At 42.7% G+C, this 25902-nt stretch overlaps 1 protein-coding gene across 1 annotated transcript in view; it reads left to right on the forward strand.

Moving 5' to 3' along the window:
• LOC102446796 (DNA polymerase nu) overlaps window positions 1–25902 on the forward strand; it is a 144208-nt gene that overhangs the window by 12348 nt on the left and 105958 nt on the right. Inside the window, exons 5-7 of the mRNA XM_075930884.1 lie at window positions 3850–3906; window positions 4898–4951; window positions 5201–5266. Coding sequence (XP_075786999.1) covers window positions 3850–3906; window positions 4898–4951; window positions 5201–5266 — 177 coding nt within the window. The remainder of the gene's footprint in view (window positions 1–3849; window positions 3907–4897; window positions 4952–5200; window positions 5267–25902) is intronic.

Genomic DNA, 25902 nt, shown 5'->3' on the forward strand with positions numbered 1-25902 from the left:
TAACTCTATAGCAGTAGATTCCATTAATCAGAGGGGCAAACAGCACCATGCGCATCACCCCATATGATAAGGAATGGAAGCATCTAGACCTCATGGGGAGAAAGTACTACTCCTTGTCCTCTCTTCAGCTCCATAAATCAAACTACATGGCAGTGTTGGCAAAATACACCCACCCTATCTTTGAACAGCTTTCACTCTTTGCTTATGTGAAGATAAGAGAGCAATTCACAGCCAACATAAATGAGGGCATAATGATTTCCCGTATGGCCCTACAAGCCACCCTGGACGCTTTCAATACAGCATCACAATTGATTGTTACTGCCATTGGGATGAGAAGGTCCTCCTGGCTTCACTTGTCAGGTTTTCCATGTGAGGTACAGGCCACGGTAGAGGATCAAAACTGTTTGCAGATTCCACAGATGCGTCCCGCCATTCACTTAAAGATTCCAGGGCGACAATGAAAACTCTTGGCATACATATACCTGCAGTCAAACAGAAACAGAACAGATATTTTAATCAAAGATATAAATCTTTGCCCTTCAATCAAGCTTAGAGTCATTTTGACAATAGGAGGAGGCAATGACAAACTAGACGAAGACAGGCCCCTGACCAAGCTACTATATCTCAACTATCAACCTCGAGACAAACGTTTAGAAGATCAGGATGAGAGTCTGATCGTCTAGAGCAACGTCAAACCCATCTGCTATTGCATCGCTGCTTACTACCTTCCTACTGTCACTTGTCCTCTATCACGACCGATAAGTGGGTGTTAGGTGTTGTGAAGGGTGTATACTGCACTCCCTTTTCTACTATCTCTGCTTCCCACCCTCCCTCCCTTCCTGCTCATCCAGAAATATAATTTATGCAATCATGTGCCAACAGTGTCCGTCTGCTATGTATATTGGACAAACTTCTCAGATACTTCGCCAAAGAATCAATGCACACAAATCAGACATCAGACAGTTTCACAAAGAAAAAACAGTTTCTTGCCATTTCAACCTGCCTGGACATTGTCTAAACAATTTTCTTCCACAGTTTGATCTGAGGAAGTGGGTCTGGCCCACGAAAGCTCATCACCTAATAAACCATCTTGTTAGTCTTTAAAGTTCTGCATAGTCCTGTCTTTTGTTCCATCTCACAAGAGCGTGCTACTCCAAGAGATAGAACATCTTCTCCACCTAGGGTCCATAGAACCTGCACTCCAGCAATACAAGGGAAGGGATTTCTACTCCCATTATTTCCTCAAAACAAAGAAATCAGGAGAGTAGAGACCAATTCTCGACCTTAAAAGGCTCAATCGACACATATGACATCAACGCTTCAAGATGGTGACTCTAGCTGCGATAAACAAACTTTAAACAAAGGAGACCTCCAGGATGCCTATTTTCATTCACCCAGCATATCGGAAATACCAAATATTTGCACTTGGCAAGGCACATTTCCAATACACCATGCTACCCTTCAGACTCTCCACATCCCCAAGGGTCTTCTCAAACATCATTGCAGATATGCACACAAGGAGTACCCATATTTCCCTATCTCGACGATTGCCTGATAAGGCAAAAGGCTCACAAAGTGGCAAAAGGCTCACAAAGTGGTCTCCTTAGCCATAGCTCTGTTCTAGACTCTGGGCTACAAATAAAATATTTTCCAAATGCAAGCTCCAGCCAGCTCAGACTATAGAATTTATTGGGGCTTATCTCGACTGTGTGAGGGCAATAGCCTCCCTTCCACAAAAGAGATTCCAGTCTATCAAGGACCTTATCAAATTGCTCCAACCAGCCCACAAGTCCCAGCCAGAGCTTGCCTCCAATTACTTGGCCACATGGCAGCAGCCACATCAGTGGTGGCACATGCCAGATTACACATGAGACCGATGCAGCAGTGGCTAAGAACGGTATACAGACCTCATTATAACAATATCAACAAACTGATTTCAATTCCAAACAAAATCAAACAATCACTAAACTTGTGGGAGGACCCCAAAAATGTTTGCGCTGGGGTACCCTTCCACAGAAGTCCCCCAATGAGATCCGCACAAACATTCCCTGCACATCAATGTATTAGAATTCAGTGTGGTACTCTACACATCAACACTTCCTACACCTTATACAGGGCAACACCATATAGATTTTTATGGACAATTAAGCCACAGTGCAGTGGGCCTACCCACTGACCAGTGGGCCTACCCTGTCCTTGGTCTTCCTCTTGCTTCTAATGTATTTATAAAAAGTCTTCTTGTTTCCCTTTATTCCGGTAGCTAGTTTGAGCTCATTTTGTGCCTTTGCCTTTCTAATCTTGCCCCTGCATTTCTGTGTTGTTTGCCTATATTCATTCTTTGTAATTTGTCCTACTTTCCATTTTTTATAGGACTCCTTTTTTATTTTTAGATCATGCAAGATCTCGTGGTTAAGCCAAGGCGGTCTTTTGCCATATTTTCTATCTTTCCGACACAGTGGAATAGCTTGCTTTTGGGCCCTTAACAATGTCCCTTTGAAAAACTGCCAACTCTCTTCAGTTGTTTTTCCCTTCAGTCTTGATTCCTATGCGACCTTACCTATCAGCTTTCTGAACTTACCAAAATCCACCTTCCCAAAATCCATCTATGCAGAAAGGCAGTCTAGTCTGCCTATGGTCGTGATGCATAGATCAGAATGTCCACATATAAGCTTCTTACTTCTCGGGCAAGGACAGTCTTATGGCAGACACACGGAGCAGGAAGTTCAGCTCCAACCACGAATGGGAGACAGACGATGACATATTACATGTGATTTTCAAATGCTGGGGATTCCCACAGTGGACTTACTTACAACCAATGCCAACAGGAAGTGTCCACAGTATTGTTCACATGCTTCACATATCCAGGAAAGCTCCATGGCGTCTCCTGCTATTTCCCCATCATCCTACACACCTAAGGTGGAGCACCCACAGAAACACTCTCGGAGGAGAAAATAAGGTTACTCATCCTGTGCAATAACAGAAGTTTTTTGAGATGGTTGTCCCTATGGGTGCTCCACCACTCTCCCTTCATCCCCTCTGCTTCAGACATATTGATTTCTCCTTCCGGAGATGAGAAGGAACTGAAGGGACGGTTGGTTGCACATGCGTAATAGCGGCACCACATGTGCCATCTGCCTTGTGTGCACAGCCTATCGGGGGCATTGCTACTGACTGTACTGACTAGACGCACAGCGGAGCCCCAAAGACCTAAGGAGGAGCACCCACAGGGATAACCATCTTGAAGAACCTCTATTATTGCACAGGGTGAGTAATCTTCTCTTGCCTCTCTCTCTCTCTCCTCTTTGACTGGAATTTTGAAGTAATTCTTTTCTCACTGATGGGTTTGCTGCCTTTCATTTCTTCCATGAGAGATTTACCATCAGCTAGTTTGAATCTTCCTGTCTCAAAGTGAACTCTGAAGTCCACTTTACGGCCACTAGCTGACCACTCTGAACATACTCTAGTGAGTCTAGTCACAGTCTGACTCCTAACTGCTACATTGTAAACTAGCATTTCTGAGTGTCTTTCTGTGCATATGTTGTTACACCATTCTCTTTACCATGTACATCAGCACCTGGCTGGAAATATATGCCCCAATTCAGAGATTTTCTGCTGAGGTTACAAGATGAGGTTTATATCTTCAGAAAAGTCCCAGCCTGTCCCACTTCTCAACTTCTAGAAATTCTGTTCAACCTTTATTACTACTCTTTACTACTACTAAACTAGATTGTATTCTAGCCATCCGGAAATCAGTCAGTATTTTAAATGCTTTATTAAGCTTTTTAACATACCAACATTTAAATGAAGAACTAGCACACTATTAAGTCAAATTCTTTATTTATTCCCCAGTTAAATAAGCTGCAAGATCTTCATCCATTGCCTAAGATAATTTTAGAATACCGACGGGTGAGTTCATTTTTCATAAACAATGTATTTGCATTGAAAGCAAGAATTAACAAAACAAAACTATAGCTTGTCTGAGAACCTTTTGGTTGGCATATGATTTCCAGTATTTCTTTTAATAGTCTTCACTTTTTTGAGCAGTTGGTAAAGTCTTATGAATTCAAAAGTAGGTTTGGTTTGCTCTAGATTTTTTTCAGTTAATAGCTGAAGCCACACATTTTTGTTAAATATTTGTTGCACACAAACAGTTTTAGAAAACCTTACAATAAAATTGGTTTGGAGTTACACTGTACTGCCAATTAGAAAATCTGGACCAAGAAAAGAGCTCAAGATTGTAAGTGAATTTTATGATATGTTGCTATTTATTATTTTTGCAATAATCTGCTCATAGTCCACCACAACATTGGTTCAGATTGCCCATTTCAGTTAACAGTTAGGTTTTCAATAGGGTCTAGTCTACACTAAAGGGGAAAGTTGACTTAAGATACACAACTATAGCTGCAATATTTATGTAGCTGGAGCCGGCGTATCTTACATTTTGTTTTCAGGTCGTCTACACAGTAGGAGGTGGGTGAGAGCAAGCGCTCCTGTCAACTTCCCTTACTCCTTGTGACAAGAGGATTACCAGTGCCAACAGGAGCACCCTCTCAGTTGAATTAGTGGATCTTCACTAGACCCGCTAATTCAAATGCTAGAAGATCAACCTGCAGAGCGTCGATCTTCTCCGGAGTGTAAAGAAGCTCTAAATGTGTTTCTAAAGTAAAACTAAAAAAAATCAGTCTTTAGTTTCCTTCATCCTTTGTTTCTGCATTTCTGTGCTCCAAACTTTCATACTGAAACACCTGCATAGCCAGCAATTTAGATTAGAGATAAATATTGAACACCATTAAAGTCAGTACACTGAGCAATTATTCTTTTGATTTAGATAATTGTCTCTCTTTCTCTCCCTTTTCCTCCACACATGCACATACATGCCTAACTCTTTCTAATTTAGGTTCACAAGATAAAGTCAACCTATGTGGATGGACTGCTTTCATGCATGAAAAAGGTAATACTGTAAAAAAGCTCCCCCTATCAATTTGAGTATGCCTATATATGATGGTTTGAAACCATTCTTAAAATTTTTCTAAAATTATAAAATATTTTTTGAAAAATTTAATCTCTGTTTCTACTTTATATGGAAATCTTATTACCATAGTATATAGCCTTTAGAGTAAAATTTCATTTTTCACATATTGACTTCTGCAGCAACATATCTCATGATTTTATATTTGGATTTTTTTGTACTCAACTAAAGGGATTTATTTCATCTACATGGAATCAGACAGGAACTGTGACTGGCAGAATTTCAGCTAAGCATCCTGTGAGTCTTTTTGTGGTTTTTTTTAATATTTTCATTCAAAAACACTATGGTGAAAATATATTTAATTTTGAGCCATGTCCAATAGAGGGCTCCAAGTTAGCTAAATGAAAGTATAAACTCCATTTACATGATTTTGCTACATGCTGTTTAATATGAATAAAAATTTCCACGAGCGTTTTCCTTTATCTATTAGAAGAGTCAAAGAACTAGCAATTGCAATATTGTATGTAGATGGGAGATAAGAACAAAATATAATTGTAGTTTAGACCAAGATTACATTAAGTAATGCTGACAACTACATTTAGACAGAAAATTATATTCACTGCTTATCATTTAGGTTACCTAAAATAGGAGAGAGATGTTATAAATCCTCAGTTCTGAGCCATGTAGCTTCTGGTTGCTGATATTGTTAGAGCAATTAGTGAAGACTTTTGACCTGAAGTACAACCATTGTGCTCTTCCAGGACAGCAAATCACACCCACACTTTGTAACATAACCCTCCATGCCTTTAAACCGATGTATAAGATGATATTTTTCTTTAAATTTTTGTCTAATTAATTTCAAGTTTTATATCAGCATCTTTATATTCTTTTTTCTTTTCAATTTTATACTTTAATTCTTTATTCTTCATATCTGGAGCTGTAGATTGCCTGATCATATCTATTATGAACCCCTGTTTTTGGTTGCTCCTAATTTTCCAAAATTTTCATGTTTTTTATTTGAAATTCTGAGGCATGGTCTCTGTTTCAGGGTGACTTTTTTATTTAAAAGACATAAGCAAAACTCATCTTCCATTTGTTTAAATTGCAAATAGTAAGTTTGATTTGACTCTTGAGCCTGACATGTATTTGTGACTTAGGTCAAGTTACATAATCTCCTTTCCCATTTGTAAAATTGTAGTACAATGAGAAGGTTGGATCTTTCTGCTAAATAGGTTAGCCTGCCACTGAGCCACATACCAACTGAGGGTCTGTCAATGTTGCATGTATTCTTGGAACTTTCATGTCTTAGACCACATCAACTTCACTGGTTCAATAAATGGCAAAATAAAATATGTAGCAAATCTTACCTTATCAGTATGAATGTTAAGTGTATTTGAGTTAAAATTAATTACCGTATATTCCGGCGTATAAGACGACTTTTTATGCTAAAAAACATCCCCCAAAAATCGGGGGTCGTCTTATACGCCGGGTATACAGGCAGTCCCCGACTTGCAGGTACGAATGGGGCTTTTCTCGCCCCGGAGGACACAGACTGCGGGACCTCGCGGTCCCGCCGCCCCTGTACTCCGGGGTGAGAAAAGCTGCTCCGCGTCTCCCTGGTCTGCAGACCAGGAAGACGCGGAGCAAAGCCACGGAGGGGCTCCGGCAGTGGGGCAGCCCAGGCGCGCCTGGGATGCCCCGCTGCCGGCTTCCCCCGTGGCTTCGCAAAGCCTCGGGGGAAGCCGGCAGCGGGGCAGTCCAGGCGCGCCGCGGCTGTCCCGCTGCCGGCGTCCTCAGAGTCTTTGCTCCCGGTGTCCCTGGTCTGCTGGAGACGGTCCCCAGCAGACCAGGGGCACCGGGAGCAAAGCCGCAGCAGCGGCGGGGTCCCACACCTCTGAGGCTTTGCCAGAGCAAACCCTCAGAAGCGCGGCACCCCGCCGCTGCTTCGGCTTTGCTCCCGGTGTCTCTGGTCTGCTGGGGACCGTCTCCAGCAGACCAGGGACACCGGGAGCAAAGCTGGGGAGGCGGAGGGGCGCTGGGGCGCTGCCGGTTGGCCTCTTAAGGGGGGGTAGTCTTATACGGCGAGTATAAGACGAAAACCTATCTTTTAACTAATAAATTAGGGGGTCGTCTTATACGCCCAGTCGCCTTATACGCCGGAAAATACGGTAAATTTTGCTATCTTTAATTAATCTTTAATTAAAATTTGCTGTCTTTTTCTGACATATACTACCATTTTACATTAACAGAAAAAGGAGAAAACTTTAACTCTGGACTATGAGTATTTAAAATAATGTGCAAAAATTATTGCTAATAGCTTTGGGGAATGTGAAGATAAAAAATGAAGGAACTAAAACAGAAACCTAAAGAGAGATAATTTAGAACATCTTAAATATATGTGCTAATTGTTCTTATGTTAATTTAAGTCTGTCTGAATTTCATTTTACATTGTAACCTAACAAGCTTTTGAGCTACACAGAGCTTTTCAAGTCTAGGGAAGGTATAAATTAATAGAGATGCCTATCTCCTAGAACTGGAAGGTACCTTGAAAGGTTATTGAGTCCAGTCCCCTGCCTTCACAGCAGGACCAAGTACCATTCCTGACAAATTTTTGCCCCATCTCCCTAAATGGCCTCCACAAGGATTGAATTCACAACCTTGGGTTTAGCAGGCCAATGCTCAAACCACTGAGCTATCCCTCCCCCTCTAAGGTAGTTAGAGTGTAATAGCTAAAAACAAGATAGAGCAGATAATTCAGTGTAAGTGGTTAGCACATATTCTAAAGGACCGTTCAAGGGGAAATGACCCATTTAACTTCCATGTAGTCACAGGACAAAAAGGAGGACTAGGGGTTTGTTGAGGGTGGGTGGCCTGTCCCTGCTGGGAGACCAGGCAAGGTGCCTCACCCCATGTTTTGGCTCCAGTTTGAGCCTCTGTCAGCTGGGCTTTAAGGCTCAGTCGCCTAGTCTGTATTGCCCTCAGTCCGTATGGCCAGATGGCCTAGTCTCCAGTACCCCAGTCTATTGGGCAGTTTATATGCCCCTAGTCTGCGGGGCAGTAAGGTCCAGCAACCAAGCCAATATCACCCCATTCTAGGGGGCAGTAAAGCCCAGCGACCAAGTCTATATCACGATCGGTTTGCCTCCCCCCTGGGGATCGAGGGAGTTGGGGGTAGGGAGGTCCAGGCCCTCCCTCTCCACCAGGCCCCAGCCCAGGGTCCTGTCAGTGTTAGGTATTTCTCACCACTGTCTTGGTGTGGAATCCACCTGAAACATGCTGAGTTCACGAGGAGGCCTCCAGCACTCTGCCCTGGGCTACTTCCTACCCTGGCCCACTGGCGTATTCTCCACCTGTGTCCTCCTGGTTAGTAGCTCTACCGGTTGCCTGCTTGCCACAGTCGCTGCTGCCATGGTTGGGGGTGGCTGCTGTGGCAGAGGAGGATGCTGTTGCTGTGGCTGCTGCAGCTGCTGTGACTACTGCTGCTGTGGTGGCGGTGGTGGCTGCTGCTGCTGCTGCTAGGGCAGCTGCTTCTGGGTTCCTGCAGGAGCATCTTCCCTTCCCGTGGTCAGCCCCAACTGAGCTGCTCCTCTGGCTTTTATATTGAGCCTGCAGTTGGAGCATGCCCAGCAGGGCTGTGGGGGAAGGGCCTTCTCAGCCCAGCACACCTGGTTAACCCCTCCCAGGCCAGTGCAGGGTTGGTACACCCTGTCACAGGGTTTCAGATTGTTGTAATGAGGCATAAATATAGTGTCTTTGTTAAGACCATGGTTTTTAGTGTCTAACAAGGTGATGAATTCAAGCTCCCAGGATCATCTCTTGAATGTGTTGTGTAGTTTTCCTTTGAGGATGAAGAGTGATAAGTCAGATATGGAGTGATCACTTTATCAAAAGTGCTCACCCACAAATGATACGTTGGTTTTGTCTACAGGGTTTGCATCTGTTATTTCTGTCAGTGTTGTGCCACTTGGAGTTGGTGTGTCCTGTTATGTGGGGAGCTTGCTTCTGCTGATGAGCTAGGAGAGGTTGGGTAGTTGTCTGAAGGTCAGAAGTGAGTTTCATAAAAGATCAGGCACGGGTTGTAGTTTGATGATACCTTGTATGGGCTCCAGTGTATGGTGACATTGACAACTACGGATGTGTGTTCTATATTAAAGCAAGTTCTCTCAAGGTATCGGGATGTCACGTTCCATGATGCAATATACTTCTCTTTTGGATTGTTCTTGTTTGGTGATGGTGGTTTTGAGTGTGTTATGGAATATATTCCAGACTTTCTCCTCAGAGCATATTTTGTGGTGTAAGTGCCTGGCAGTAGACAACAGATTTTTTTGGTTTTGGTTTGTTTTGGGGTGATTACAAAACCTATGAAGGAAAAGGTGGTGATCCCTGGGTTTCTTGTCTGTCGGATTCATTGTTGAAGTAACCACACCAGAGCAACAAAAATGATAAAAGATTTAGAAAATATATGACCCATGAGGACAGGTTAAAAACCTGGGCATGGTTAGTCTTGAGAAGATTGAAGTGGGCACCTGATCATGGTCTTCAAATGTGTGTAGGACCATTACAAAGAAAACAATTATAGTATTCTAGGTCCAGTGAAGGTAGGAAAAGGAGTAATCAGTTTATTAGTCAGCAAGAGAGATTTGTATTAGATGTAAGGAAAAATTGGCTAACTATAAGGATAGTTAAGTTCTGGAACAGATTACTAGGCGCAACTTAGATATTTGTCATGGATGGTCTAGGTATACTTGGTCCCATTTTAGTGTGGAGGGGATGGACTAGATCAGTTTTCCTTTGAGGATGAAGAGTGATAGGTCAGATATGGAGTGATGACTCCATAGATCTTAACATGATCTAAAAATAAAGAAGGTGTCATATAAAAAATGGAAATAGGATAAAATTATAAAAGATGAATACAGGCAAACAATACAGGAATGCAGGGGCAAGATTAGAAAGGCAAAGGCACAAAATGAGCTCACACTTGCTACAGGCATAAAGGGAAAGAAGACGACATTCTATAAATATATTAGAAGCAAGAGGAAGACCAAGAGGTAGGCCCATTGTTCAGTGAGGAGGGAGAAACAGTAACAGGAAACTTGGAAATAGCAGAGATTCTTAATGACTTCTTTGTTTCGGTCCTCACCGAGAAGTCTGATGAAGGAATGCCTAATATAGTGAATGCTAGCAAGAAGGGGGTAGGTTTAGAAGATAAAATAAAAAGAGAACAAGTTAAAAATCACTTAGAAAAGTTAGATGTCTGCAAGTCACCAGGTCCTGATGAAATGCATCCTAGAATACTCAAGGAGCTGATAGAGGAGGTATCTGAGCCTTTAGCTCTCATCTTTGGAAAATCACAGAAGACAGGAGAGATTCCAGAAGACTAGAAAGGGAAAATATAGTGCTCATTTATAAAGAGGGAAATAAGAACAACCAAGGAAACTACAGACCAATCAGTTTAACTTCTGTGCCAAGAAAGATAATGGAGCAAGTAATTAAGGAAATCATCTGCAAACACTTGGAAGATAATAAGGTGATAGGGAACATCCAGCATGGATTTGTAAAGAACAAATCATGTCAAACCAATCTGATAGCTTTCTTTGATAGGACAACGAGCCTTGTGGATAAGGGGGAAGCGGTGGACGTGGTATACCTAGACTTTAGTAAGACCTAGGTATACCTAGACTTTAGTAAGACCTTTCATACTGTCTCGCATGATATTCTTATCAATAAACTAGGCAAATACAACTTAGATGGAGCTACTATAAGGTGGGTGCATAAATGGCTAGATAACCATTCTCAGGGTATGTCTACACTACCCTCCTAGTTCGAACTAGGAAGGTAATGTAGGCATACCGCACTTGCAAATGAAGCCCGGGATTTGAATTTCCCGGGCTTCATTTGCATAAACTGGGCGCCGCCATTTTTAAATCCCTGCTCGTTTGAACCCCGTGCCGCGCGGCTACACGCGGCAAGAACTAGGTAGTTCGGACTAGGCTTTCTAGTCCGAACTACCGTTACTCCTCGTGGAGAAAGATGTGGAGAAATTGGAGAAGGTGCAGAGAAGAGCAACAAGAATGATTAAAGGTCTAGAGAACATGACCTGTGAGGGAAGTCTGAAAGAATTAGGCTTGTTTAGTTAGGAAAAGAGAAGATTGAGAGGGGAAATGATAGTGGCTTTCAGGGATCTAAAATGATATCAGAAGAAGGAGGGAGAAAACTTGTTCTTCCTGGCCTCTGAGGATAGAACAAGAAGCAATAGGCTTAAACTGCAGCAAGGGAGGTTTAGGTTGGACATTAGGAAAATCTTCCTAACTGTCAGGGTGGTTAAACACTGGAATAAATTGCCTAGGGAGGTTGTGGAATCTCCATCTCTGGAGATATTTAAGTGTAGGTTAGATAAATGTCTATCAGGATGGTCTAGACAGTACTGGGTCCTGCCATGAGGGCAGAGGACTGGACTTGATTACCTCTCGAGGTCCCTTCCAGTCCTAGTATTCTATGATTCTATGATAGTGGTTCCCAACATTTTTTATAATTGGAACCAGCAAAGCCATTCACAAACTTTTGGTTGTCTGCTAACACTTTATTTGCATATTTTCATATTCATTCTGGCTCCCAGAGCCCCCTGATGCCAGCCCTAACCCCTAGAATCCTCACCCCTCCACTACCCCCAGCACCAGCCACTGACCCCAGAGTCCCCTGCACCCAACACCCCCAGGGCCAGCCTCCTGGCCTCAGCGCCGCCCAGTGCCAGGCCCCCATCCCAAACACCTCAGTGCCTGTCCCTCGCTTCTTAGAGGCCACAACCACCAGATCCTCCCCTACTGCTAGCATCCTGTTTCCAGAGCCCCACTGTACCTCTTAGAGCTCCCTAGTACTAGCCCTGCCCTCAGAGCTCCCAGTGCCTGCCCTGCTCCCCTCATCTAGCCCTGTGCTGCCTCCTAGCTGCCAGCTGAGTGCTGCTGCCCAGGTCTTGGCTGCTCTAAGGCTACCATGCTGGGATCCATGCAGTCCTCCTGCCACGCAGCAAAGCGCTCTTTTGTGTCTGGGAAGAGACCCCTCCCTGCCCATCGCTGGTTGGCTGAGAGGCCAAGCAGGACACACCTCTCCCAACAGCTGTGGTGGAAGCAGCCCTGGCTCTCAGAGCCAGCGCAGCCCAGCAGCCAGAGGTTTGCGGCCCAACAGCAGGCCACAGGCCGACAGTTGGGAACTGCTGAACTAGATAACCTCTCGAAGTCCTTTTGTTCTCTACATTTCAGTAATTTACAATAGTCCTCCTCCAGGCAGCTCCACAATTCTCAAAAAGTTCCTTTTTTTTGTGTTTAGTGAGCTAGACTTCACATGGAATAGATCAGCATGGCCGGTAATCAGTACATGTGACCTTTTGTTGTGTTTTTGTTGTTCTGTGCAGTAGTGCTCACATTATTCTCTCCAGCTCCATGACTCAGTTTAGTTTAACTTTGTTCTGTTTTTCCTCAATGCTGGTTTTTCTGGAGCATGATTTCTTCACCTGCACTATAAATATACAGTGTACAACTGATTCATTTCTCACTAATAACAAAAAGCAATATATAGTAATATAGCACATCCTTAAGCAAGAATGCATTTTGGAACTGTGATTTTTCTGTAGGATTGTATATGTTTATTTACAACCGGATGACTGAATACGTTCTGTATGTATAAAAAGCTAAAAATTAAACAGTATATTATAGTATCATATCTTTTCTAGTTATCCTGTTTTCATTCTGGTGCAGATCATCTGTGTTTATTATAAATAGAACTAATGGGATCTCTTTTCAGAGCATATGTTTATAGCTCAATACATTATTTTCTTGAACAAAATTATATGTTGGAATTTTATCTTCCATTTCTTCATGCTGCTGTTTTTTTTCTTTTGCAGTTAATCATCTTATTAAATGTACTGACTAAATTCCTAAGCTAGCAATGACAAAAAAATTCACTTGCTATTTTCTCAGTCTATCATAAGATATTACTTTCAGTCTAATAATATTTATAGCAAAAGAAAGTCATAATGGATGTTAGTAAAATATTAGTATGGAATAACATTAATTGTAATAGGGATATACAAGTACCTTGCTTTTTAATTAAAATAATAGTTGCTAGTTTATCATATATCACTGTTGCAATGATTCTGTAAAATAGATGTATCTTGATAACTACTAATGAAAGGTTTATGATTAGTTTTTTCATGTTTCCTTGCTTTTTCCTTTTTCTTGTGTCTTCTCTCATGTTCAGTATAGAGAAAATGGTAGTGTTCCAAACATTTACAAATATATTTTAAATTATTTACTGTTTTTAATAACATAAGGTCTCCAAAGAGTATTTCAAAACCAATATAAATGTATGAACAAACTGAAATTTAGCCACGCATACGTACTGATTGACAAGAGCATACTGTATGATTAAAAGATCCTATTGTCTTTGTTGTGGAAGATACTTACTACAGGTAGTGTGTGCCCAGAGAACATATGCAATGAAACACCTGATGATGATAATAGTAAACAAGCATGTAGCAACTACTTACTGTGCTGAGTGGCATTATGTGCATTTGGAATTTTTGTAAATTTATAATCAATTGATTTGGTAATTTTCATTTAGTGAAAGAATTCTCACTACTTTTTTCTCCCTCTCTTTGTATTGTCTTTTGTTGTGTAAGCTTGGACAATTCCTTAGATGCACTGAGCACAGGAATAAAAGTTTCCCTAAGCCATGAGTGGGCAATAACTTTTGCCCAGGGGCCACTTAAATTTTTTTTAAAGTAGCCCCGGGCCACCCCACGTGGGGTGGGGCCTAAACAGGAAAGAGTGGGGCCTAAATGGGAAGGGGCGGGGCTATCCACCCCAGACCATGATTGGGCTGGGGTAGCCCCTTTGCCCCCCCTTCACACTAGGCACCCATGCTCTGGAAGAGGCTTGGCACACTTCCCCACCCCCAGGCCAATCAGGGCCTGGGGGTGGGGGAGCACAGGAAGCCTCCTTCTGCCCTGTGAGGAGCACGTGGTACTTAGAAGAGCAGGGTGAAGGAAGCTTCATGCAGCTCCCCCGCCCCCAAGTCCTGATCAGCCTAGGGGTTGTGGTTTAAAGTAAAAGGTTCGGAAATGTGGCTAGTCCCAGGAAGGCGCAGAAACAGGCAAACTATTACTAAATATCTTTTAAACTTTTATTAAAGGGCTTCTACGTATAAATTATGATTTTATCAATTTCTTACATACGTAGGCACCAAATAATTATTAGAATGTCCAATAAGCAAAATGCAATACAGTGAAGAAAATTCTTTGAGGTTTCTCTAAATCCCAATAGTTGTTAACAAGGGACTAGGGTTTATTAACACTTACATTTACATCAGTCTTACTTATAAGACTAATCATTTATCTAAAACTTTTAACACTACTACTTAATACTTTTAAACAATTTCAGATAACAATACTTACATTTAACAGACACACAAACTACAACAACAACATATTTGGTATACGTTATGTTTGGTATACGTTATGCTCTACAGGAACTCGTTTGGTTCGGTGAGCGGGAGGTGGCCCTCGGGTGATCAGTCCTCGGACCTGGCTCATATTCCACCATCCAATGTTTATTCGGGATTCCTCAATTTGATACAGGAGGGGAAGCTGTTTTATAGAGAGCTTTTGCGCGCTTTTTGTGATAGGCTAGCAGACCCTGTCTGTTAAGTGACAGGAGTAAGGGGGTGAGATGGTTTCCTGTTTTTCCTTTTCTGCCTTATCGGGCATGGCACATTCAGCACAACCAGCATGAACTTTACATGAACTTTTTATGTCTGGTTTTGGTTCCTGTTCGTCGCTGACCCTTAAGTTACATAGTGTAAGGGTTTTCATCAAGGGGAAGTTGACCTTTTGCTAGGATGGCAATACGCGCAAGAGGCCTGGCCAGCAAAGAGCCTGCTTCCACAGGGGTGGGGGAGCGCACAAAGCCTCCTCTGCTCTCCCCTCCGTCCTGCGAGCAGTGCGCAGTGCTTCAAAGCGCCATCTGCTCCTGGCAGGGCGGGAGGAGGCTTCATGCGCTCCTCTACACCCAGGCCAATTAAGGCTGCTCTCAGGGCGGGGACAGAGTGGAGAAGGCTTCAGGTGCTTCCCTGTCCCCAGGCAGTAATTGGCCTTGAGGTGGGGGAGCAGCAGGGCCCTTTTGTCCACCCCTGCCCTAAGCACTGGGACTCCAAGTACCAACCATGTTCAGTTCAGATTTATGTGATTCTTAGGTTCAGTAACCACAAAGGGAGTGAATTTTGCCTAGTGATTTTTTCAATGTTTGACCTATCGAGTTTTGATAAAAGTCTTTGCTTAAATCTGTTACAATTGAAACTCTCAGCAAGAAAGAGTATAACTGTGAGTCCCCAAACACTGACCCGTAGAGGGAGGTGAGGCGCTACACCCTTAGTGGCAACCAACAGGAGCTGGTCTTCAGAACAGAAACTTGAGAAATCATCTTTGTGTAAGACAGCTTTGGGTATAAACAATGCTGATCTTCTCTAGAAAACATAAGGGAGGCCATCTGCACTGATGACCCTAACAGAGAAAATAAGAGTAGGTTCTTTATAAAGGTGGACAAGGGTGTACAGTACACAGATGCCCCAGTGGGGAAGAATAGATGCCCTGGGGGAACTGGAGAGTCAACTTCGAGTGTGCAAAAGGCCCCCTGCAGAGCTTTTACGGTTGCTGCACAATTGCTCATTTGCAAGTAGGGAAAAGTCAGAACTTATGAGGATTAAGAAAAGCGTCTATTGGCCCCATATTCAGGAATCAAGAAGTACTGTAAAACTTACAAGTTCTATAAAAAGTAGAAGAAACCAACAGGTCACAACAAGTCTCTGTTGTAACCTTTATCTATGATTAAAACAGCTAAAGTCTGCCCCGTACCACTCAGAATCAAATTGGTTCAATGGACGTCTTAAGACTATGCTAAGAATGTATGGCTGACCCTGGTATAGTACCTTTCATAAGGATGAAATGAGTTTTAAAGATCATGTGAATTTCTTGCTAAAGTTAGTATCAGATTTTTATATGTATAAAACAGCATAACTCTCCCTATATTTTTTCCTATACCTCACAATTTTATAGGGAAAATGACATTGCACAAATTAGTTATTAAAAGGATATAATTAGTATTTTGAAAGAACTATGCCATGCTGTAACTTTTGGAGAGACGCTCAAAACCCTTAGTTCAGTGTTTTTAAGTCTGCTGTTAACAGGCTGAAACCAGGACTGAGAAATCCATCCTGAGAGGAATGTATATATCAGCTGCTTGTCTGAGAAATATTCCTGTTCTTAAAATTTGTCAAGAGGACACCTGCTTTCATTTTAGAATTGAATTAGATGCTTGGTTATGGAGACTAAGTCTCTGTCCTTGTTTGACTACTTCTGAGCAGTTCTGCTGAATCATTATACTTCTGACTTAGAATAATTCAGTATTGATCTAAAAAGGTAGTCCATGAAGGAGGAAAGAAGGTTACTTATTCTGCAGATCCATAGAAACATTTTTGGGGTGCCTTGAGCCAGAAAAGAACTTGAATAAGGATACATAAACAGCATTTTCTAGCCTCAGGTCCAGAGGTAAGGCGGTGCACCCCAGTACATCACTGTGGCAAGAAGGAGCCAGCGGGCTGGGGCACTCCACTGTAGGAGGTAAGCTGCACTCTCAGATAGGCTCCCGGTGCTCTCTTGCAGGCTGCCATACTAAGCAGCAGGTAGGTCAAAGGAGCTGGCTGGGGGGTACTCCTGCCCCCTACCAGTCTGGGACTGCCCTAGATCATTTGGGGGGGGGTAGGAGAGCTGAAGACCCCCTACCGTGACCTCTGCCATGACGCTATTGCTGTTCTTCCCCTTCCCATCGTTGTTAAGGAGAGAGAAGAAAGCAAAGTTTGCTGTATTCCTCTCCGCCTGGCTGGGGAGGGTGAGGCAGACAGAGGAGTGAGTGACCCACACTGTGGTCTTTCCTGTCACTCCCTGATACTGATGGAAAGGCAAAAGCAAGTAGCCTCCTGGTACAATTCTTGCAAGGGGTGCCTTCAGCCTCCCTGCCCTCCTTAAATGGCACCTGGGACCCTCTCATTCCCCCAACCTCAGTTCCTTGCCTGACCCCTCCCCCCACTTCCAGTCCACTGTTACAGGTACTGTCAAATTACCAACCCTCTGCTTTGAGAACCCTTCCGCTCCCCTGCCCCCCACCTTCAGGAAGGTGTGATACAACAATACCGGTAAGAAATGTAAATTACTTTAATCCTTGCTCAGGTCATAAATTATCTAGATCAGTGGTTTCCAGCCTTTTTCGAGCATACGGATCCCTTTTCAATCTATTAAAATTTCATGGACTCCTACCCCCGAGAAAAGAAAAGTAGTCCTGCTGCGGTGGCCCAATCCTTATTTTTAAACTTTCCACGGACTCCCTGCAGTAACGTCATGGACCACCAGGGGTCCACGGACCACAGGTTGGGACCACTGATCTAGATATTTGCAAGGCAGAAGTGCCCAGTACTGGCTTCATTGTTATCAGTGGTTCTTTAGCTTATGAGCATGGTTTACAAACCCTACAATGTGACTCTGAAGAAGCAATATACAAGAGCTAATTTACTGTTAAGTACATTTTCTTTTCTTTAGGAAACACAATAAGCCATGCAGTTAAAATACCTTGCCAAGAAAGTCCCATTGAAATGAAACTCATATCCTTTTTAATGCTATTTTGGAGCAGAAAAGACAAGGGTAGAAATACACATCCACAGCCTCATAATAGTTATACAGTGAAAAGAAAGTAGCACATTTTAGAAAGTCTTCGTATGATAAAACTTTTCGTTAGGAACAGATGATACTTTTTCTATGCATGATTAGAAAGAATTCTAGGATACTAATGCTCTATAATTAGCATTTACTTAAATTTAGAAATGGAAATAAACAATGATTAATACACAATCTAAAGTTTTCTAAACATTTTCTGTTGATGAAAGAATACACTTTGGATGTTGATGCTAGTACTATTATGTACAGCCATCATGTAAAGTAGATACCAATGTTGAGTAAGCAATGTGTGTATCATGAAATGGGCAAGTAATGTTACAGCATAGCTTAACTAAGAAAAAATGGGTCTTTATTGGAAAACACCTTTGAAAGAGGCATGTAAGTGACACTTATACCCTGCTTATTTGAGTCATATAGGCGGAAGGTTTCTTTTGACTTTAACTAGAAGCAAAAAACATTTTTCGGATAACTACATTGTGACATCTTCACTAAAATAGTTTAGTGATAGATTGTCTTAACAGGAATGAGAAATTGGGGACTGACTTTGTCTAAGCATATTCTTAGACCTTTGGATCAAAGCAATTCAGTGTCATATTTTTTAGGTGATGCATTGGTTTGTATCACTCAGATGTGCTGACATGTTGATAGAGAAAGTCAGGGCACACATGCCATTTGTTACAGAAGATTTCTGTTCTTTGAGTATCTGCTGTGCTCAAAGCACATTTTACTTTTGGATCATGTTATTTTTTATTTATTTGCCCTAATACTATGCTGTCACAAGATGACTGTGATTTCATTAGTACTGCCAAAAGGGTCTTAGACTTCTTTATGTGTATAATGTCAATTTCTAATGTCTTTACAGTTCTTTTGCTGCTGTTTTAAACATTAAATGCGCTAGAATGAAGGTTTCAGTGACTGTGAAAGGATTGGGATCTACATCCTTGGAGGCAAAAGTGCTCTATCTACCTTCCTGGGAGTTTTTATTAGCTTTTGTTTTAAAGCAAATAAATTCATGGAATCATAGAAATTTAGGGCTGTCATGGACTCAGGTGGTCATCTAGTCTAGCCTGCTGTGCTGAGGCAGAACCATGTAAACCTTGACTATCCCTGGGAGATATTAGTCTAACCTGTTCATAAAAAAAAACCAATGAGGGAGATTTTACAATCTGCTTAGATAACTTGTTCCAATACTTAACTTGTAGTTAGAAAGTGTTTCCTAATATCTAACCTGAATTTCCCTTGCTGAAAAAACAAAGCCAATTACTACTGGGTCTATCCTCAATGAATATGGAAAACAATTAATCACCATCCTCTTTAGAACAGTCCTTAACATATTTGACTTTCGTTAAGGCAAAATATACCCAGTTTTCTAAACAGTTTGTTCATTTTAGTTACTCTCCTTTGCGCTCTATTCAAAATTGGACCCACTACTCCAGTGTGCTAACAGAGAACAAGCATACTGACAAGCAGTTGAACAAAATAAACTTTGAGAGCTCTTAATTATTGGTATGGTAGTTGTAATCTATCTATCTATCTATCTATCTATCTATCTATCTATCTATCTATCTATCTATCTATCTATCTATCTATCTATCTATCTATCTATCTATCTATCTATCTATCTAATATTTATTATTATCCCATGGAGCTACCTACCCGGCTGCCTTTGAGTGAGCACTGGCTCCTGCCTCCCCCCATGTGTAAACTTATAACTGCTGAAAAAATCTGCAATTTCACATTTACAGAAATAAACTTTTGCTAACATCCCTAGTTCCTATGATGTCATATGCGGCTTCCAATATGGTCCCTCCCCCCCGTGACCTCTTAATATGGTTCCCTCATTGGCACCAAGCCCCTTCTCTGCACTGCCAGCACTGAGGCATCGTGGCAAGCCAGCTTCCATGAGCCAACATAGGAGTTTGTCATGGCACTGTTCACCAGCATTGTCGGGCTCTCCTTGCATGTGGTCAAATTACACATCAAATTACACATCGGACTCAGAGGTTGGGTCCTTTGTGTCCTGCAACTCCTGGCACTGTTCTCGGCACTGAGATTCCATGTCAAAACTCAACATGGATTCTGTAAAGGGAAATCCTGTCTTACTAATCCATTAGAGTTCTTTGAAGGGGTTAACAAACATGCGGACAAGGGGGATCCAGTAGATATAGTATACTTGGATTTTCAGAAAGCCTTTGACAAGGTCCCTCACCAAAGGCTCTTGTGTAAATTACATGGCTATGGGATAAGAGGGAAGGTCCTTTCTTGGATTGAGAACTGGCTAAAAGACAGGAAACAAAGGGTAGGAATAAATGGTAAATTTTCAGATTGGAGAGGGGTAACTAGTGGTGTACCCCAAGGGTCAGTCCTGGGACCAATCCTTTTCAACTTATTCATAAATGATCTGGAGAAAGGGGTAAGCAGTGACGTAGTAAAGTTTGCAGATGATACCAAACTGTTTAGGATAGTTAAGACAGAAGCAGACAGTGAGGGACTCCAAGAAGATCTCACCAAACTGAGTGATTGGGCAACAAAATGGCAAATGAAATTTAATGTGGAAAAGTGTAAAGTAAAGCACATCGGGAAAAATAACCCCAACTATACGTACAGTATGATGGGGGCTAATTTGGCTACGACAAATCAGGAAAGAGATCTTGGAATTATCATGGATAGTTCTCTGAAAACTTCCACGCAATGTGCAGCGGCGGTCAAAAAGGCAAATAGGATGCTAGGAATTATTAGGAAAGGGATAGAAAATAAGACCCAGAACATCTTACTGCCCCTGTATAAAACTATGGTACGCCCACATCTTGAATACTATGTACAGATGTGGTCTCCTCACCTCAAAAAAGATATTTTGGCCTTGGAAAGGGTTCAGAAAAGGGCAACTAAAATGATTAGGGGTTTGGAACGGGTCCCATATGAGGAGAGGCTAAAGAGACTGGGACTTTTCAGTTTAGAAAAGAGGAGACTGAGGGGGGATATGATAGAGGTCTATAAAATCATGAGTGGTGTGGAGAGGGCTGATAAAGAAATGTTATTTATTAGTTCCCATAATAGAAGAACTAGAGGACACCAAATGAAATTAATGGGTAGCAGGTTTAAAACTAATAAAAGGAAGTTCTTCTTCACACAGCGTGTTGTCAACCTGTGGAACTCCTTGCCAGAGGAGGCGGTGAAGGCTAGGACTATAATAGAGTTTAAAGAGAAGCTGGATAAATTCATGGAGCTTAGGTCCATAAAAGGCTATTAGCCAGGGGATAAAATGGTGTCCTTGGCCTCTGTTTGTCAGAGGCTGGAGAGGGATGGCAGGAGACAAATTGCTTGATCATTGTCTTCGGTCAACCCTCTCTGGGGTACCTGGTGCTGGCCACTGTCGGTAGACAGGATACTGGGCTAGATGGACCTTTGGTCTGACCCAGTACGGCCGTTCTTATGTTCTTATGTTCTTATGTTCAGTGCCAATACAATGGCCCTTCTGGACTCCATGGGTATATCACCAGAACCAATGGCATATATCACCAGAACCCATCTTTCAGGGCTTACTCAGTGGCACTGTCAGCCCATGTGGCATTATCAGTGCCAGCTTCAATGCTGGTCCTTCTTTCAGTGCCGGAGGCACAGGTTGGGCCATGTGACTTGGCACCAAAGTTTTCCAGGCCTGCTCTGACCCAGGAGGATCTCCCACAGGAGGGAAAAGTGGTGGAGGACCCTATTGCTCAGAAAGACATTCCCCCACACACACTCTGTGGTACATTCATCGTCATCACCAAACAAAGCAATGGAGGGCACATCCCTGTCTCCATCTTCGCTGGTGGTCCCCGCCATTCCTCGGAAGGTGGCACAAAACCGTAGCCTCCTGTCAGAGGAAGAGGTGGACTCCTTTGTGGCTGTCCTCTCAACTGAGGATCCAGCATGAGTCGCCCTTCCTGTTATCAAGGCCATCCAGATGACCACCAAGGTCTTGTGGTAGACATTTGCATTCATTGTGCCCACGGCCATGGACGTGGAAAGGTGATACTTTGTGTCAGGAAGGACTAGGAAGACCTTTTCACCACCCCCAGCCAGGATCTCTGGTGATGAATGGTGTGAACACAGGGAGTATCAGGGGCAACCAGCCCCATCCCCAAAAACAAGGAACTAAAGAGCTATACTTATTTAGGTGTAAGGAGTATTCTGTTGGGGGTCTCCAGTTCAGGGTCTCAAACTAACAGGCACTCCTTAGTTGATATGACTTCAACTCCTGGAACGGCCTTTTAAAATTCCAGGAGCTTCTGCCTTTGGAGGTGAGACAGGAATTTGCAGTGGCAGGGCAGGAGAATCTACTTCACTCTGTCTAGGATGGCGCTGCAGGCAGCCCTGGATGCAGTGGAATCTCTGGCCCTTATGATGGTTACAGGGATTGCCGTGAGGCATAATTGACGGTTGCAGGTGTCTGGTCTCACACAAGAAACCCAACGTATCATCCAGGACCGGCCTTTTGATGTCTTGGGCCTCTTTGTGGAGAAAATGGACTCCACTCTCCACATTTTCCAGGACTCCAGGTTCACCTTTAATCCCCGGAGATTCATATGCCTGCCCAGCAGTGCAAACACTTTGAGCCTTAGAAGCCTGCCTGGTTTTTCCCTAGTCCTCCCAGACAAGACCCAGGGCACCATAGGTTTTGGCACAATAACAGAAGGGGACCTCCTTTATTTTCCTCCAACTAACACTTCTAAACAACTCCCCCGCCACCAGGTCCAAAGTCTCAATTTTCAGAGTGCACTTGAGGACAGAGCACCAGACACAGTAGTTCCAGATCCTGTCCCTTTGGGAATTTTGTCCCACTTCTACTGTGCATGGTCATGAGCACAGTAGGAGTGGGATACTCTAGTTCCCTTCCTACCATCCCTCCTCACCGTCTCTCTTCAGGGATCCTTCTTACAAGCACCTTCTCATACAAGAGGATCTATCACTCCTTGTGCTAGGTGTGGTAAAGGAGGTTCCTCAGGAGTAGCGGTGTCTACTCCCTGTATTCCCTTACCCCCAAGGCCAAAGGGAGACTGGAGAGTGATCCTGGAGTCCTGGATCTCAGGAACTTAAACACCTTCATATGAATACTTCGGTTCCATATGGTCTCCCTGGCCTCCGTTATCCCTTCCTTGGATCTCAGGGACTGGTACTCTGCTTTCAACTTCAAGGAAACATACTTTCACATAGCCATTATCCTGGCACACAGACAGGTTCCTGCACTTTTTTTGTGACTGGCAGACATTACCAGTTGACAGTGCTTCCATTCGGCGTGGTCATGGCCCCAGTTCAGAAAAGCACTTATGTACATTTTAGCTTCAAATGTGTGAATAGTTCCATTAACTTCAAGGGAAGTTATGGACATGGAAGTAATGTAAGTTATAAGTTTTATTTATCAGAGTGTTCTTTAAACTGTAAGAACAATACTTACTGATTACTGGTAAAACAAACTAACCATATTTTGATTGGATTGGAATGTTATTTTTTCAACCTTTGTAAACAGGATCCATAAGGAATACAGCAACATTTAGTGTTATAAAAACTATTATACTTATGTTTAAAAAACAAAAAGGTATAGGGTGGCCAACAAAAAATATCATTGGCACTGTATATAAATGTCCAGGGATTTTTTTTATCAGGAAATAAAAACTAACCCAAACTCTACTAAGTTATGTATTGGTTAATACATGTTATTTTCTTATGAATGCCATAAAATGAAACAGACTAAGAAAATAACTGTCTAATTTTGGGAGTGTGTAGGGTAACTAAGAAGTGGGCTGTGCCCACGAAAGCTCATGATACCATCTACATGTTTTGTTAGTCTATAAAGTGCTACCAGACCATTTGTTGGGTTTTTTTTAAATAAAATGGTTTATAATAGCAATTGAACTTCAAGATCATAGTCAAATCAGACTATTGAATACTGATGCTTCCAGTCAGTAGTGTGGTCTGCTCTCTATATGTGAAAATCTATTAAAAGTGATTTTCTCCATATTATATAAATCTAATGCAGTCTATTACCATAGGGTAATCTGTAAGACAGCTTCATCACAAGTCATGCTAAGGGAGCCAAATGCCTCCAGCAATGAAAATTTAAACACATACAATACAATACAAGTTGAGATTGTTGAATTTAAACACATTGTTTAGCACAAAAAGAAGTATCACAAATAAAATTCCAGAAGTAGAAAGCATATAAATACTCCTTTCTCTTTTTCCTGTGATTTCCTTAGATATCTTTGTTCCTAGAAATATTTGATAAAAATAGTGCCTAATAAATATGTGTACTTCTTGGTTATGATAAATCGTGGTTCATTGTACTATTCTAAAGAATCACCAGATATTCTAAAGCACAAAGTAAACTAGGTAAAGTAACCAGGAGGTGTGAGATGTAACCAGGAGGTGTGACTGGCTAAAGACATTAGCCTTTAACATATTTAAGCCCCTCTCTTGACATAATGTGAGGTTCCTTTGGGTTAGAGCAGGAGTTCCCAACCTTTTTCGGTCCCCGTACCTCCTTGGCTTTTAGTAAACCTTTTAGTAAACCCCTATTCACTATGAAAGGAAATAAATTCTAGACTCTAGAATCCACAACTTTTTTCACTAACACTACTACTTTTGGAATATTTCAATTAGGATACTCTAGTTATTTACCAAATATTCTCCATACCCCCTTTACAAGCTTCTCATACCCCTTGGGGGTATGTGTTCCCCAAGTTGGGAACCCCTGGATTAGAGGAACGCAGATTTGGTCTGACAGCTGTTTTGAACACGTCTCCATGATCAGTTCAGAAGTCAAGTAAAACTAGCTTCCTTTGTGACGTGAATTATTTTAGTACCAGAGATTTTTTTTTTGGTTCATTCCCTGTTTATTTGTGATCTTTATAGAAAAGTCACAAGAGAGAAAAGCTCCTTGAGCTCTCTTCCTTTACAATGCAAACCCATAAAAGGGCTATGGATAGCTGCCCCTTTATTAGGGATTCTGAGTAAGTGGAAAGAACTGGATTGTTTGATGACACAAGGGAGCATACGAGTAGTCCCTTCAGTCAGTCACTGTTTTCCAGAACATTCAAACTGCACGTAAGGCACTTGCATAGTTCAGAAGTGTAGATATATGCAGACATTCAGTCCAAATAACCATTCTTAGCAGTCTCAGGAGTGTAGCCATGTTAGTCTGTAACTTTAAAACAACAAGCAGTCCTGTGGCACCTTAGCCCTGGTCTACATTTATTTCGAAATAACAAGCAAAGCATCCACACTACCAAGCCTGCTATTGTGAAATAAGGGCTGATTATTTTGAAATAATTACTCCTGCTTTCCACAAAGAATAATGCTTATTTCGAAATAGTTATTTTGAAATAGTGGGATTGTGGATGCTCCACTGCTGTTATTTTGAAAAAACTACTCCCTGGAGTCAAAGTAATTACTGCCCAGTGCTTCCTGGGGCTCTAAGTCAGGGTGGATGATAATTTTTGGCCGGGGGCCACTTGAAAAATTTTTGAAGTGGCTCCAGGCCGCCCCGGAAGGGGCAGGGCCTAGAATGGAAGGGGCAGGGCCAGGATGCTTCCAGCTTTCCCACCTATAGACCATGATTGGTCTGGGGATGGAGGAGCTCCTTTGCCCCCCCCTTCTCACTAAGCACGCATGCCCCTGGCAGGGTGGGTAAAGGCTTCACACACTCCCCCACCCCCAGGCCAATTAGAGCCTGGGGGCAGGGAAGTGCACGAAGTTTCCTCTGCCCTGCCTGGAGCATGTAGCACTTTGAAGTGCTGTGCACTCCTGGCCGGGTGGGAGGAGACTTCATGTGCTTCCCCGCTCCCAAGCCAGATTTGCCTGGGGGCAGGAGGAGTGCGTGAAGTTTCCTCCACCCTACTGCTGCTCTGTGAGGAGCATGCAGCAGTTCAAAGTGCTGCGCGCTCCTCACAGGGCGGGAGCAGGGCAGAGGAAGCTTCATGCACCCGCCCGCCTCCAAGTTCTGATTGGCCTGGGGGCGGGGGAGTGTACAAAGCCTCCTCCCAATCTGTGAGGAGCACAAGGCACTTCCAAGTGCCACATGCTCCTCATAGGGCGGGGGGAGGATGGAGGAAACTTTGCATGCTCCTTCCACCCCTCGGCCAATCAGGGCTTGAGGGTGAGGGAGCGCATGAAGTCT

Source organism: Pelodiscus sinensis, chromosome 5, assembly GCF_049634645.1.
Source record: "Pelodiscus sinensis isolate JC-2024 chromosome 5, ASM4963464v1, whole genome shotgun sequence".
In the NCBI taxonomy this organism is placed as follows: Eukaryota; Metazoa; Chordata; order Testudines; family Trionychidae; genus Pelodiscus; species Pelodiscus sinensis.